The sequence below is a fragment of the Panicum hallii genome, chromosome 1 (assembly GCF_002211085.1).
Source record: "Panicum hallii strain FIL2 chromosome 1, PHallii_v3.1, whole genome shotgun sequence".
Lineage (NCBI taxonomy): Eukaryota > Viridiplantae > Streptophyta > Magnoliopsida > Poales > Poaceae > Panicum > Panicum hallii.
This window is the reverse complement of record NC_038042.1, coordinates 54388274-54404697: the sequence shown is the minus strand read 5'-3', so window position 1 is coordinate 54404697 and position 16424 is coordinate 54388274. Positions and strand designations below refer to the sequence as shown.

The 16424-nt window shown below is 50.3% G+C and overlaps 1 protein-coding gene and 1 pseudogene across 1 annotated transcript; both read left to right on the top strand.

The window, feature by feature from the left end:
* Positions 1-765: 765 nt before the first annotated feature.
* Positions 766-3114, top strand: LOC112901171 (transcription factor TCP14-like). Its single transcript, XM_025970023.1, has one exon. It carries the CDS (start codon positions 1406-1408, stop codon positions 2606-2608), a length of 1203 nt encoding a protein of 400 aa, XP_025825808.1. The 5' UTR covers positions 766-1405; the 3' UTR covers positions 2609-3114.
* Positions 3115-11773: 8659 nt separating this feature from the next.
* Positions 11774-15653, top strand: LOC112899251 (annotated as a pseudogene).
* The last annotated feature ends 771 nt before the right edge of the window (positions 15654-16424 follow it).

Genomic DNA, 16424 nt, shown 5'->3' with positions numbered 1-16424 from the left:
ATCAGCTTCCATTTGGAGAGAAGATATGTAGTACTACTCTGAATATGGACAACAATCTGCAGTTTAAGCACAACAGCATGAAACAGATAACCACATCAGTTAAAAAAACATGATGAATATGGACGACGTCTGTGAAACAAAAAGATTACCAGGACCCAAAAGGAAAAAAAAATGTGGCTATCTTCCTTTCCTTGTGTATTTTGACTTGAAGAGTGGCGGCTACAGTGTGCAGTGGAGTGCAGTCTTTGGGGATCGAATGATAAAGAGCAGCGCACGTGGAGTCTCTGAGCCACTGACTGCCTCTTCACAGTTTAAAGATTTTCCTTTTGCCCAAAAAAGAATAAAGAAGGAGATCGGAGCAGAAAAAAGAAACACATTTCAAACAGCAAAAGGACCGGGGAGAGAAATTAGGAGACTGAGGGGTGCTCTCAAAAGCAGCCCATCCACAAAGGAAACCTTGCTTTCCATTGCCCGTGTTAATCCGCAGCGCAACGCTAGCTGCTTCATGAGAGAGAGAGAGAAGAGAGAGTGAGAGAGAGAATAGTGGCGTGGCATTCTTTTGCTGGTTGGATGGGAGATTCGTCTGTTAGCATCAGGAGAACATACCACGTTACGTTCTGCCACAGTACTGATGCGCACTGTGCATGGAGTTAGCTATCTAGGTGAACCTAATAATTCCCCCTCCCCATCAGCTAGCTCCCCTCTAGCTTCTCCGCCTTATCCTCGTCTCACAAGCTCACCACCAGCTAGTCTCCGTCCATGTACACTCGTGTAGCACCAGACTACCAGCGCTCTCTTTCTCTCTCACTCTTTCTCCAGCTTCTCTCTCTCCCCCCTCTCTCCGAGCACCAGGAATCCATTTAATCCGTCCATCTCTCTCCTCAACCTCAAGCCCTACAAAGTACACCATCCTCTTCCGGCGGCCGCCTTCCTCTCCCTCTCCCCCCTGGCCTCCTAGCTAGGGTCATCAGCTGCTCCTGCTTCTCCTCTCTCTCCCCCTGAAATCACAGATGAACCACACCAAAAGGCCATAAAATAGTGCGTGTGATCTCCCACACGCACACACAAACACAAGCTCGCCACTCTCCTCCCATCCATCCATCAGCCATCTTCTCTCTCATCATATCATATGAGCAAGGATTCTTTCCAACCTACAATCTTCTTTCCCTGATAGCTAGCAGTCCAGCTCTTTCTTGGACTCTCTCTTCTTCTCTCCCTACCACCACACCTAACCTTCTCTCGAGCTTGACCCACAGCAAGAGAGAGGAGGCTAGCCGCTGGAGACATCAAATCCTTTCCGCTCTCTTCCAAACAACTAACCACTCCATCCATTTACCCAGCTAAAAAATATACACGCCAAGATATATACTTCTATCTCTGTATATATACAATGGCCTAATTCACCATGGACGTCGCCGGTGACGGCGGAGGCGGCCGCCGCCCCAACTTCCCTCTGCAGCTCCTCGAGAAGAAGGAGGAGCAGCCGTGCTCCAGCTCGGCTGCCGTGGGCACATCGGCGGGCGGCAACGCCGGGAATGGATCGGGGGCCGCCGGAGGTGAGGTGCAGGTGCGGAAGGCGGCGCCCAAGCGCAGCTCGACCAAGGACCGGCATACCAAGGTGGAAGGCAGAGGGCGTCGCATCCGGATGCCGGCGCTGTGCGCGGCGCGGGTGTTCCAGCTGACGCGGGAGCTGGGCCACAAGACGGACGGCGAGACCATCGAGTGGCTGCTGCAGCAGGCCGAGCCGGCGGTGATCGCGGCCACCGGCACCGGCACCATCCCGGCCAACTTCACCTCCCTCAACATCTCCCTCCGCTCCTCGGGCTCCTCCTTCTCCGCCCCGGCTCACCTCCGCGCCGCCTTGCCTAGCCCGGCCACCGCCGCCCGGTTCGGCCGCGCTGACGCGTGGGACCGGGTTGTCGGCCTGGGCTTCCCTTCGGAGGGCCCGGCCTCGTCGTCATCGTCGCCGTCCCCGTTGTTGCTTAACTTCCACTCGGGTAGCATCGGCCTTGATGTGCAACCGTCGCCGTCTGCCGCCGCCGCAGCCGCCGACATCTCAAGGAAGAGGCGGTGGGAACAAGAAATGCAGCAGGCGCAGCAGCAGCAGCAGCAGCAGCAGCAGCAGCAGCAATATCAGCAGCAGATGGCGGGGTACACGCAGAGCCAAATGCCGGGAACCGTGTGGATGGTACCGAGCAGCAACAGCACGCAGGGTGGGGCGCCTTCCGGCGGCGGTGGCGGCGGCAGCGGTGGAGGAGGCAGTGGAGAGTCCATCTGGACGTTCCCGCAGATGGGCAGCGCTGCGGCCGCGGCCGCCGTGTACCGGGGGAGCGTGCCGAGCGGGCTACATTTCATGAACTTCCCTGCACCGGTGGCGCTGCTTCCCGGGCAGCAGCTGGGGCTCGGCGCCGTGGGAAGCGGCGGCGGCGGAGGCGAGGGCCACATGGGGATCCTCGCCGCCCTCAATGCATACCGGACACAGGCGGCGACGGATCCCACGGCGGGCCAGGGCGGCGGAGGAAGTACCGGAGGAGGAGGGTCCGGCCAGCAGCAGCACGGTGGCGGCCGCGGCGAGCGGCATGAGAGCATGAGCACCAGCGACTCGTAGCCGACGGGTGTCTCCGAGGATCGCATGCATCGCTCTGGTGTGGCTTTGATCTGTTCTTTGTCTTGGTTTCATTTTTTTTCCTTTCTTTTTTGTGGTTTCCTTCCTCCTCCTCCTCCTAGCTAGACACCGCCTCGAGGATTACGCTCAGCTCCATACCATGGCATGGCTGGCATGCGATAGGATCAGCCACGCACCATCCTAACGCGAGCTGTGCTTGTGACCTGTGAGTGAGAGAGCGAGGTGTGCCATGACCCATGGGAGAAGAAGATGAGGGAAACGCAGCAGCAGCAGAGAGATTGTTCATTTTGTTCTTTAGTTTTAGGGTTTGCATTGATCAAGTGCGAGCAGAGAAGAGATTTTTATCGAGCATGGCACCATTCATCCGCCGTGATGGTTCGATTTTTTTCCCATCCAAACAAGCAGTGCTAGATGCTAGTTCGACGCCACTCTAGCTCTTCCATTTTTCTGCAGACTTACTTGTCTATTAGTAGTTCATTGCTTGATTATATATTGTGCTAAATATCTTTTTCAACTAGTAACATCGATCATGGAGTGTTTCATCAGTAACTACCGCTAGGTTTTCCGATGATCCGGCGGCCGGTTCGTTTCCTTTTGGTTCTCGGCTACATCTGCGGCCATCTTAAATTAGCCTGATCACGAAATGAAATGCGGAACAGAGGTGGTTGGGAGCGTACAAAGCATGTCCCGAAACCAGCCATTAGCCAGGCGGACGGCGACGGGCGATCGGCGCGGTGATGAGAGGGATAGGCGCCGCGGCGAGGCTGTCCAGTCCAGTCCGGTCCATCTGCGCGGGCGTAGGTTTTTGTCATCTGATGAGCCAACAATCTGCAGGGGCGCCACGCTAGCAACCAACCGGCCGGTGCCGATCGATCCAGGACCACGCAGCCACAGGACTGCTGGAGAGAGAGAGAGAGAGAGAGAGAGAGAGAGAGAGAGAGAGGCAGCGCGCGCGGAGACCGACGTCGCGCTGGCGCGGACTCGAGTCCAACAGTGCCGACGCACGGTGGTGGGAGTATTTCCCATTTTTTCTATTGGCGCGGTCAATGATTTCACACACGCGCGCGCGTTATGGCGCGGTCGCCTCCCCCCGCCCGGCGAGCGGGCAGGCCAAGCTCTCGCGCGCACCAACCGCGCCGCGCCAGGCGCCAGGCGCGGCGGCACGGCGCCTTGTGCCGCGCTACGTACAGCCACCGCCTCCGGCCCCCGGCCCGCGCGCGGTAGCGAGGCGAGCAAGCGGGCGGGGGCATTGATGGCCGGCCGTGTAGTCGCCGCCTCCCACTGCAAGCCCGGCCGGGAAGCCCTCTCCGGCCGGCGCCATGCCGTCATCCTGGTTTGCGTGCCCGGCGCGCTCGCGCGCTGTGGCCAGTACGCAGGCGGCCGGGCGGCCAGCCGAGGCCTGGGCAATGTACCCGTCCATATAAAGCAAGCGGGGAGGAAGCCAGTCAGGGTGTTCGTGGTCCTGCGCTCGATCCAGGGTTGCCATATTGGTCGACGCCTTGGTTTTCTCGATCGCATGTGCGAGCCCTTTCCATATCCATGTATCGCGCTTGTTCCCTTGCTGCTGGGGGGCGGGGCGGGGCCAGCCCAGGGGGGGCTACGACGTGGCTAGTAGGAGTAGTAGCTGGTTGGTGGTTGGCGCTATGCCGCTGTGGTTGGTCTACGGGGGCGGATGGGCGTGCAGTGACCGCCGCTGCCATGCCCATGCCCTGCCGCCGCGGGCGTCGTCGTGAGCGTGTGCGAGTGCGACCTGAAATTCTGAATCCCCGTGGAGGGATTGGGCACGGCCCGTCTCCCCGTTGTGGGAAGGCACGCGGCATGCGCGAGGCAGGTAGTAAGTAGCTCAGCTCTGATCCGAGAGCCTCTTCGATCCCCGGCGGGCTTGGGCGTGCAGTGCATGCGCTCCGACCGATCGGTCGCTGACAGATGAGCTGTAGCTGCATATGAGCCTGTCGCGCGCGGTGATCTCTGCAGCTGGATGGAGGAGCTGCTGGGAGCAGCCTCTGAACCACTGATTAGACCGTCGTGTGTTACGTACTATTCCTACTAGCTAGTGGCGACTTAAGTGGGACGTACCAGCTAATTAAGCTTGCTTGCTTGCTGCACGTGATTAATTAATACTGCAAGTGCGTGCCGGCCGGACGTGTTGGTATATACATACATATATTAATTAACGTGTTCATCGATCAGCTGGGCTGGTGTTTCAGTGATGCGATGCACGGTTAGCTGTAGCTCCGAGTGACGCTGTCGCGCGCTGGCTAATCAGCTTGCTTGCTTCTATAACACTAACCGGTAGTAATAAGCTTCCCTCTAACAAGCCGCACCTGATCGAGCGGACACACGTGAGTGGGCTGCGTTAATGTTCTGGGCCTGGGCACACGTGTCAGTGACGAGCGCGCGGCATGATAAGGTTGCGAGCCAGACTGCGCCGCGCGCGGCCAGCACAGCACAGTGCGTGCCCCCAGCTAGCTGCGTATGTGCCGAGTCCTCCGGTGGGAAGGAGAAGAGTGGGATGAGGCCAACGCCGTGCTGGAGGGCCTGTCGGTTGCTGGTTGCTCTCGCTCCGTGCCTTGTTGGAGCCGTCGTCACATGTTGAGCTAGCGGCGGCAGCGCCCCAGTTCGATCGGGCCGGCCCTAAACACATGTGCCCTTGTCCTGTTTGGGCGCTGCGTCATGGAGAAGCAGCTAGGCGGCTCTCTCTGGCCTGGTCGATCGATCCGGAATTAAACGCAAACGTACATGCGCGAACCCACGCTACTGGAAAACTAAGCATTTATCTAACGCGTTAGTACATAACGATGATGTACGTCCGAAATTAGTATCGGGCAGAAATTTTCGGTCGTCAGAGGCTATTCAGTACCGGTCAATAATACCAACCGGTATTAAATGGTGATGTTTAGTACGGTTGGTGTTAGTGATTGTACCAAATAGCCTCGTCCATTTAGTACGGGCAATAGCACCAACCAGTACTAAATTGTGGCATCTCTCTGCATATTACTTCAAAATAAAAGCATATCCAACCCTATTACATGTGCTGTGTAGGTGAGATGTAAGAAAAGTTCGCGCAAGACTTGAGGTCGTGAGTTCGAATCCTTCGGACCGTGCATGCACATATTACGATGCGCGTGTGCCGGAGCGTTCCATAATTTTTTTCTTTATTTTTGGGGCGCAAAGCTCCTGTACTAAATGGCCCCTTCAGTAATTTTGACCGGTACTAAATGGTATGGTATTTAGTACCGATCACGCTATACCGATAAGCCGTTCCGTCCGGTACTAAATGAGGTTGCTGACCGGTACTAGAGGTCAGTTCTCTAGCTGTGACAGGTTTAGCTTAGCATGCACCAGTACTATTGCTGGTTTACGCGCGCTGCGACAGCAAGTAGGGAACATATGTTTTTGGTGGACGCAAGTAAAGCAAATGCAAGTCATTTCAAAGTTCAAACTCCTTCCCGTGTGTGTCTAGTTGTCTCCGGCCGGTCTGGTCTGTCCTTATCGCTCTGTTGCCTGGCCGCCCCAAAAGCTCAAGGTAAGGTGTAAACAAGGAGATGGCGGCTTCAGAACACAAAGAAAAGTTGAGGCACAGACTAATAATCTTCTATATACATGACTGTTCAACTGTTCATGATTAGTAGCAGTGTAGGGGGCAGGCGAAAACATTTTCTAGTGCATGCATGCGCCATCAGTGGAACCTGCTTACCTCGTTACCTCGTCATTTTTTCAGCTGCAATAGATTATATATATACACAACGTCATACTTGCATGTATTTCAGCAACCGGATATATAGTATGAATTGAATAGTTTAGTTTATTACTTACTGGTGAGGGTTAAGCTTTTGAACGAAACGAGCTCTCATTTTGACTTCGCTTTTGTCAGGGCTAGCTGTGTGCGCGCATTCTTCTTTTCAAAAGATAGCTGTGTGTCTGTGCGTGCTTGCCGAGGTGACGGCAAAATTACAAAGAATTCATAGGGATCATGATCAGTGTAAAATAGGAGCAACTAACTCATCGCATTGCATCGGTTTTCTCAACGAATAGCTACAGACTATTATCCCTTTTTAGTTTTTTTAATCACATTCTTGCATATTTTCTTCACAGAGGAATCTGCTGCTGCTTGCAACACTGGAGAGGACCTCCTCCTCCCAGCTGCCTCTTTATCGCTTTATGGCTGGAACGAAGCAGTCTCCGGCCTCAAAACACCAGCAGCTTTTGTGCGACCAGATTTTAAGCAGCATAGTGTAGTGATCTGTGGTAGATGCACATTACTTGCTTTTTTGCAGTAGTGTGTGCATGCTTATAATTCTTTTGCTCCCCGGCCTCTCCCTCTCTCTGTAGCCCTTTTTCAGAAAGGTTTTGGTGTCTCTACTTTCATCCTCCTCGCCTGTCGCGCTCCTGCTGCCCTCGATCTCCTTTCTGCTCCTCGAGATCGACTTCTGCGCCATGATTTACGTTTGATGGACCGATGATCGATGGTTTGCTGCTCAATGCTCATTGCACGCAGAACTCTGCGTGCTAGCACTCTTTCAACCATCATTCCAGCTTGCCCTATTTTGTTGTTTCAGACTCTTAGCGAACGATCTGGTACGCATATACAAGTGGCAAGTTTAAATGCGGAAGCAGATTGTTGCTAGCCTGCTACGGTGTATCAACTAAAAAAAATGTCAATTAAATAGTGAAGACCTGCAATAATGCGTGGTGCCAAACATGCATGATGGAATAATCAGGGAAGAATCTCATCTGCAGCAGTAGTTAGCTGTACTTTTAGTTAGGCTGTAATTCATGTACGTCCATGCTGGATCGATGTTGGCTGCATTCTAACATTCCTAGGCAGGTTTGTCTTCCTCTAGGCCACTATAATGAGATGGGTTAGAAGGCTCTAATGGTTTTAAATTAGGTTTCAGTGGTCCATGTCGCTCTGACGTTTGGTGCGGTTGATACTCTACGAATAGAGGCTTAATTAAATTATGCGAAGAATATCAGGGGCTATGTGTATAAGATAAGATCTGTTTGCTTACGCGTGCACTCATACCCGGAGGAAAGAATCTTGACCCCTGCGCTGCGCGGACAGAAATATATACATTTGCCAATTGCAACTGATGATTATGGAGTAGACAGAATATGTTAAGCTATATATATATATATATGTAGGTGGAATTATTAGCCCTCCCATGTTATTATTTATAAAAAGGAACAACGGCGGGCGGTGTCTTTAATTCTTACTTTCAGAAGCACAACACTTCCTTTCTAATGCTAAGACCAAAGTCCATCGATGGATCAAAAGTTCTTTCTTGAACTGAAAAAAAAAGAAGTCCTTTGGTTTGATTTCTCTCTTGAAAAAGGGAAGAAAACCTTGAAACCTTTATATGCAAGGCACTTGAGTTCACAAGATGCAAAACTAGTACTGCTGTATTAAATCTGAGCCAATTAGATGAACTGGTTATTGTTGAATTTCCCCATTGCTCGCAAAGATAATGGGTTTGAACTAAAGCTTCCTTCCCTGGAAACTAATCATTACCCCCCCCCAGATCATGAATATGTCCTTAACCAACTTTTTAGAAAGAAGAAAACAGTGCAAGCCAATCCAGCTGGATCAACAATAAGTGGGCTTAACCTTTTCGCTAACACCCCATCTTAATCAGTCCTTTATGGATGAATTATATTGGCCTCATGCATATGTCTTTTTCTCTGAAAAAATAGACCCCATGCATGCATATGCAGCTTTAGTCAAATCTGCAGTGCATTGCATCTATATATCGATCGGCGCATATGCAAAAAAGAAAAAAAAACTCCGTTGGTGAATCAATGCAACTATCATTTGAAGAGTGCAGCATCCTTTGATCATTCATACAGCTTAGCTGCATGTTCATTCTAGAACAGGATGGCCGGGTGCATGCATGGGTGGTCACTCATCAAGCCGTCACGGTTTTTAGACGGGAAAAGCTCCGCTCGGCCGTGCTGGATCGTACGCACGTCGCGCACTTAACAAAAGCGGCATGATTACCCGCGCGCGCCCCCCGGGCCTTTGCCGAGTTTGGAACACGATCATTGTTATTAGCAGCAGCAAAAGCAAAAGCACGACGTGAGCGCATGGTTCGTACGTGCCGCCCTGGCGCGCTCCGCTCGATCGCGCGCGCGATCCATCCATCTCGATCGAGATAATAACTAGCTTGCTAGCTAGGCGAGATGCAGATGCATGCACGGCCGGGGATGTTCCTTACCCTGCTGGCGTGCCGGCGGCGGGTCCCGATGGATGGAGCGAGATCAAAGGCAGCCGCGCGAGAGGGCTATAGCCAGAGACGTCGCCGTCGACCCAACCGGCGGCCAGCAGGCAAGCACGCATCATGGGACGGCCATGGCCAAGGCGGCACGGCCAACAGCGACAGGACGGCTGGGCTGGTGCGAGGCACCCATGGCCATGGCCGTCAGCCGCTGCCGTGCCCGTCGTCCTCTCTCGAATCTCCCACCTCCCGCCCGCGCACCACGCATGCGCTCATCATTCCGTCTGCTGGCTCCCCCACCTGGGGATTGGGGATTCGCCCGGCCGCCTCCGCCCGTGTCGGAACCGGCCCGCGCGGCGCGCGCCCCGCCGCCCGCCGCTTTCGTACGCGCCCAACAACAAAGGGGAGAGACGAGCCGCTGGGCCTCGGCGCGCGCCCGTGCGGCCGGAACCCGGCGCGGCTTTTGCGCGAAAGGTCTGAGGAGTCGGTTAGCGCGGCCCGGCGGGAGCGGGTCGGGGGCCGGCCGGCCGGTCGCTTTCGCTTGATCGGTCCGGTCCTGCGAATCCGCCGCCTTTGTTTTGTTTGCTCGGTAACGTTGGGTGAGCGGATCCGTTGTGCTGTACGTGCACGCATCGTCCCGGCGCCCCTGGCACCTGCCTGAGTCAACGTGTTGGGTACTTGGGTCAGCAAACCGGTCGCGTACTTTATGCTTGGGGTTGCAGAGATACGTTTTCCTGCCTGCACACAACTGACCGGTGACTACTCTTTCTTTTTCAAAATGAAAGAAACCCTTCCTAATTCACTACTCGATTTCAAAAAGGTTTCAGAAGATATACCTGAAGTGAATGGTGATTGAGTCCAAACAGGGCCTTGGTGTTTCTCCACACAGGCGGTACCTCCCCTCCCTGTTGCTGAAGGATGGATGCATCGCCATGTGAAATAATGGAGGGCTAATCCCGGACGGAGACACCAAGTGCATGGCAATTATCCAGCTCAATCTTCTCGAGGCTGCACTACACTACACTGCTACTACCTCATTCCCATGTGGTGTCCCATGGAATATCACGTGAGCTCTTGCCTGATTGGGCATTGTTGCGTACAAAATGACTAGGGGACATCGTTCGCAGAATTCCCGGAATGCATCTGCTGTAAAATTAGAGCCCAGGTCGGTGATAATAGTGATAGGGAAGCCAAATTAGTAGAGGATGCTGCAGATGAAGTCGATGATTTTGTCTGCACTGAGAGTAGTAATCGGCTTTTACTCGATCCATATTGTGAACTTGTCAATGGCTACTAACACGTGAGTAAATTGTCGGTGTTTTACCGCCACACCCGCTGAGGGATACTTCCGAGGTGGTGAGTTTGTAGGTAGCGTACCGCCGAGATCAGAAACTCGAAGGTGCAAGGAACACAAAGTTTAGACAGGTTCGGACTGCTGAGAGTGTAATACCCTACGTCTTGTGTGGTGGTTTGTATTGTTTTAGGTGTTGATCGGGTTGATTTTGTTTGGAGGGGGTCCCTGCCCGCCCCTATATAGTTTGGGGGGACAGGGTTACATGGAAATCCTATCTAGATACGAGCTCATGAGTCTTACCCGAGTACTATTCGGCTAGTTTTCTTCTGTTCTGACTAATTCTGCTACGATATGAGTAGTTCTACTATGGTACGAGTAGTTAGGACTGATGTAGGGCATGGGCCATATCCTATCCCTTATTCTAGAATATGTACGTCATGTGTGCAGTTCCATGGCCCTGAGTCTGATAAGCCCCCGAGCTCTTCGTAGTCGAGTACTGCAGACTTCTGAGTAGGCGTCTTCGAGTTCTCCTGAACTCCATCTTGAAGATGTCCTCTGAGTACTTTCTTAGCTGTATTGAGGCTGTGAGGTGCTCATGCCCCGAGAGTTGCCAAGTCTTCTTTTATATGAAGTGCGATTAAAAATCGCACCCCTTATGAATTAGCTTCCGAGTTTTAGATTGACTCGAAGAATCAGGCCGAGACTCAAATTAGTCGTAATTTCTGAAATATTTCCTATGATCAATCTTGGAATTTAAGCAAGGAAAATGTAACAAAATTTCATTCTGACAGCATCAGAAACTTCAGATGCCCTGCTACATATTCCTTGCAAACGGACATCTAGATCCAAAGAGTTAGGAAGTGGCAGTGGTAACAGGATCAGTGAGGTGGCGATTGGTGAACCAACTCACTCTGTAGTGGGGAAGAACAGTGTTGCAGAGTGCAGGAAGAGCTCGTACAACGTGGTGTCGTACTTCACGGCGCACCCGGCCGCCGCCGGGTTCCGGGAGGTGGCCAGCGCGTGCTGCGGCGGGGGGCGGCTCAACGCGCAGGCCGGGTGCACGCGCCAACGCCACCTACTGCTCCGACCGCGACGAGTACCTGTTCTGGGACGGGGTGCACGGCACGCAGGCCACGTCCAGGAAGGGCGCTGTGGCCATCTTCTCCGCGCCGCCGCGGATGGGATTCGCCGCCCCCAACAACTTCAAGCAGCTGGTCTCTTCTTGATGCTCCAACGCAAGAATCTTGAGCCTTCCATGGTGATCGTCACGACTAGCTACGTAGCAGCCTAGCACTACTAAAGATCTTTTGATTCTTTACAGAAAAAAATCAGTAGAGATTACAAATGTAATGTAGAGGGAGCAGGATACACACATTTGAGTTCAGCGAGGCAAATTTCTCGCCGTATACGCTCGTGATTAAACAGGCAGGTTGCCATATTTGGGATGGCTGGCCGGCCGGAATCTGTCCACCTCTGTTTATCTCAACTGGCCCATTGAAAGAATACGGCCCAAGAAAGAACTTCTCGGCCCAGCCTAGAAAACCTAGCGCGTAACGTCTACGAGCAAAACGTGAACGTAAACGTCACATGAAGACGTGTCGCCACATGACTCTCAGTTCTTTCGTGGGCAGGGGGCAAGGCAAAGCCCAACTGCGAAACGAATCCCCGCCGCGAACACTCCGGCGGCTTCCTCCCGACCTCAAGCCACCCTGTCCCACGGTCTCGGAGCCCAACACCACGTGACGCCGAGCCGCTCTTCCCCGGCGGCGAGCCCGGCATGGCCATGCTCCTACGCCGCCGCCTCCCGCTGCTCCGCATCCTCCGGCAGCTGCACACTGAATCGCCGGCTTCGGCTTCCTCATCGTCCTCCGCACCTCTCCCTCCTCTCCAGAAGCCTCACGCTGCAGCCTCACCGTCCGTTGCGCCAGGGTCACGCCGCCTAGGGTTTCTCAATGCCAGGCCCCTTGCTTCGGCGCGTGGGGCTTCGGCATCGTCCTCCGCCACCGCCTATCTCGCTATCGGCGCGGCCGCCGCTCTCGCGACGCTTCCGATAGTCTACGCCGACGGCAATGAGCAGGTTGTGATCTTTGGCTTCTCTTCTACTCGAAATTCTGTGTTATTCGGAGAATGATGTTGGCATGGCTTGAGCTTCGCTTGTGTTTACAGGGTCCAGTCGGCGCGGCTGTGAGTACTGATCCCACCGAGGGGGAGGATTTGGCCCGCAAGGAGAGAAAGAGGATAATGGAACTCGCCCAGAGCCGAGGGATGCAGCGCGGGTCGTACCCGCAGTTTGATGTTGCCGTGAAGGGCCAAAAGGTTGTTCTTGTTCTTCCCCCAATTTGTCTAGCCAGTGTTGAAAAATCGTCCCATTTTCGTGAAATTGAGTTATCTGCAATCCATAAATAATGGTTTGCTGGAACCCCTAATGGTATAAAGAAGAAATTTAGGAGGACTTGGAGTGATTGGTAAATGTTGAAACCGGTGTGCTCATTTGAGTTAAGTATGAGTGTCAGTACAACTATGAAGTAGGAAGCTTTTGAAATTATGCATGGTTGCTATTAGAGCACAACAGTAGATTGTTTTCTAGATATGGCATGCAATATGACTTTCATTACCATGATTATGTTTCTCTGATTTGGTTTGTTTCCGAACAGGTGGTTGTTAAATTCGACATGCCATCTACTTGCAATGTATCACACCTCATTGTTGATCTTGTAACCCACATCGGACTTGAGGCAGAACAACATGGTGGTGGCTTGGAGGTGCTAGTGCGTGCTTGGGACAGGTTAGCAAATAAAGCCGTGTTTTTCTATCCCATCAGTATATTATACAATTACCTTTTTCTATTCATGGCAAGAACAAATCCCAAACAGAACAGTTCAGCTTTAGTCTTCATCAACTGTTTGTGGAGATATATGCTATATGTATATTGTTTTTTTTTTGCTTCTGATAAAGCTCATGTGTAGGCCATGATTTCCTTCTGCTTATACTGGCATACTGTTAATTAACCAACTGAAGAGGGTTCTATTACATGCTGCGATACTTCTTTGTTGGTGAATTCCCATCCATCAAAATCCTAATACCTGCACTTTTCTCCCTCTCCTTTCCCCTCAATAGTGTTTGGCCATGCTAGTAGGATAGGACAGTTGTGAGAACTGCATTATTTGTCTCCAATTGAATCTTTTTCCTGCAAGTGGCCTTTGTGATTTGGTCCATTTTGTAGATATATGGCTTGCCAGGTCTTGCATATTTATACCAGTATACTGTGTGTTTAATCAAGTGCTTCTTTTCCAGTCCAGCTGCGCGACAAATCACATTGAACCCTCCCAAGAAGAATAGCACTGGAGATCTCGATGTAGATGGTCTCTGTGTTTTAATATTCGAGCCACTTATTGGATCGGATTATTCTGTTAGTATTTTTCAATCCTTTGAAGACTTTGGAAAGGAGTTTATCCTGCATTTTCTCAATATATCATAATTAATGTCATACCTGATCAATCTTTCAGGAAATTGAATTCATCAAGCATGGGAGTTTTAGTTTGAAAGAACTTGAAGCTTTGATCAGTGCTTTAAAAGTAGCTGGCGAAAAATTATGGTGAAAGCGAGCGCCTGTTGGGATCTGTTTTTTCACTTGCAAACGATCTTCCTGATGGAGTTATTATATTCCTAGATGAGGTAAATGTCTTCCTCTTTGTAGCGTACAACTTTTAGGATACTCAAGTGCAATGTTTCCTTTTGTTGGGTATTATACTGTGAGTTTCTTGTTATTCTGAAGTTTCAACTTACCTCTTTTCATAACTTGGATATCCTTGTTATAGGTGGACTCTTTTGCTATTGCTCGAGACAGCGAGATGCATGAAGCTACACGAAGAATCTTGTCAGTAATTCTGCGACACGTAGGGTCCTTGTTTCTTTTCCATTTAGGTGATCATAAATTGCTTCTATTACTATCTCTTTTCCATTTAGGTTATCATAAATTGCTTCTATTACTATCTCCTGATATGCACATTTCGTGCAATTATTGATCAAGAAGAAACCAAAAAGAATTTTATTATTCTGTTGGACTTTGTCAGTTACCTTACCTCCACAAGTCACTTGTGTCTGTTGACATCCACCTGCAAAGCCATTGTCATTTTTTCGAAAAATTATCATCCATTGTGGCTCATTTGAAGCCATTCAAGCACCCCTGTATCAACATATAGTACATCTTTCTACCATACTAAATATGTTTGTTTTGTGAAGATTGATGGATTTGAGCAAGATAGAAGGGTGGTAGTTATTGCTGCAACAAATAGAAAGGAGGAACTTGATCCAGCTCTCATCAGGTGTAGTTTTCTATTGATGTGTCTTTTCTTTTACTGCAAGCAGTCCCAGATAGTTTTGGCAGTTCTTGTTCTCTTGCAAAAGCTCCCTTGAGTTTTTTTGTCGCCTATTTCCTGTTATATCAATGTCTAATAGGCTACAAACGAGCCAGTAGTTCAACAACAACTAACTAAGCTGCATAACCTTGTAGCATTCTGATCGTCGTGATCATATTGCTAATACATATTATTTTAGTGAAAAGTAACTCTAACATGTTTCTTTTTATGGACATTTGCAGCCGTTTTGATTCAATCATCTGTTTTGGCTTACCGGATCAGCAAACTCGTATGGAAATAGCTGCCCAGTATGCCAAGCACTTGACTAAATCTGAATTGGTCCAATTTTCATTGGCCACTGAAGAGTAAGTACTAGGATTTTACATGTTTATGTTACACTTTCAACATCCCTGTAATTCCAAGGAACTTTACCTGTCTACTTGGTTGATTCCAAGGATCATTTGCTGAATTCATACTGCTACCCAAACTGTTGAATAATAATTTGAGACAGCTGCCCTGTTTGCAGTCAATTCATTTGTGACTAGTTCTGAACTGAATGCAGGATGTCGGGAAGAGATATCAGGGATGTTTGCCAACAAGCTGAAAGACACTGGGCGTCAAAGGTATGTAAATTGGTCTGCGGAATTTTCGTTTTTCCTTATGATGCTTTCTATGATTAGTGTTCCACCTCGTCATTTTTATATATTATTTTATAGTTAATAAGGGGGCAAGTTCCACAAGATGACAAGGGGGAGCCGAGTCTTCCTCCGATCGATGAATATGTTTCCTGTGCTGAACAGAGACGAAAGTCCTGGCCTGATAGAACGAGATGGACATCCAGGTCCCCTGCCCTTAAGTTAGCATGAGGAATATACTTTCTTCACTGTGCCCTTTACATTACATAGTACGAAATGCAGTTGAAATGAAAATGTATGTAGGCTTTGCTAAACATTTTTTTTCTTGCGGAGATGCTAATACTTAGGAAATGGGTATCCAAATTTTGATATCAGCACACCTGAAACTTTGGAGAGTTGTGCTAGTAAAGGGTAAATGTTTCTTGCATTATCTTTCTAGACTGATGTACATAGATTATCAGCACATACGAATATCGTGCCAAGTGCCAAAACCATCTTTTAACATGAATACTTCGTAGAAAATAATGGTGCCCGAGACACAAGCAATGCAGACAAAGTGGCTTTTTTGTTGGTGATTTTTTTTCCATTGCTCATTCCACCATTGCTTTTCGTACTAACAAGAATTAGCGAAACTCCAACGTTTGAAGTTTTTCTATGATAATAAATCTGTCGATTATTCTCCTGACATCTAAATTCTTTATCGCTCCACACATTGAATTTTACATCCGGCGTACTAGTATTTCTGTATTCGTCTATTCCGTATCCTAACACCCGGGAGGGGGGGGGGGGGGGGTGCTGTTGGAGGAGGAACTCAACCACAGATCCCAAATTATTGCGAATTCTACGGGAGGTGTGTGTGTTTCTTGTGTGCACAAAAGATAGAAAAAATATATTCCATGGATCTGACGATCCGTCCGGTGCCATGAGAGTTGCCACTGTCCCACACTAATCACCAGAAAGCTATCGCCTACCGGCCACCCACTTAACACCACATTAGGTGACCGACATGCAATCGGAATGATCCTGCATTCCTTGGGTGCACCCAAGACCCAACCGTATAATTTTCATCCATACATCATGTTGGGGATCGTCACCTTCGGTATAGGCAGTTGGAGGTTGTAGGTGAGTCGAGGGTGTGAGGAGACCCAAGCTGATAACCTCCGAATGGTTATATAACGATCGCGGTAACCTGGATCGCCTTTTAATAAGTCGAAGGTTCCCGGAGGACCAGTACCGGGAGGCCGTTGAAGACGATAACCTTGGGTCTCTCTTTTATGTTGTCTACAGGGGTCGAAG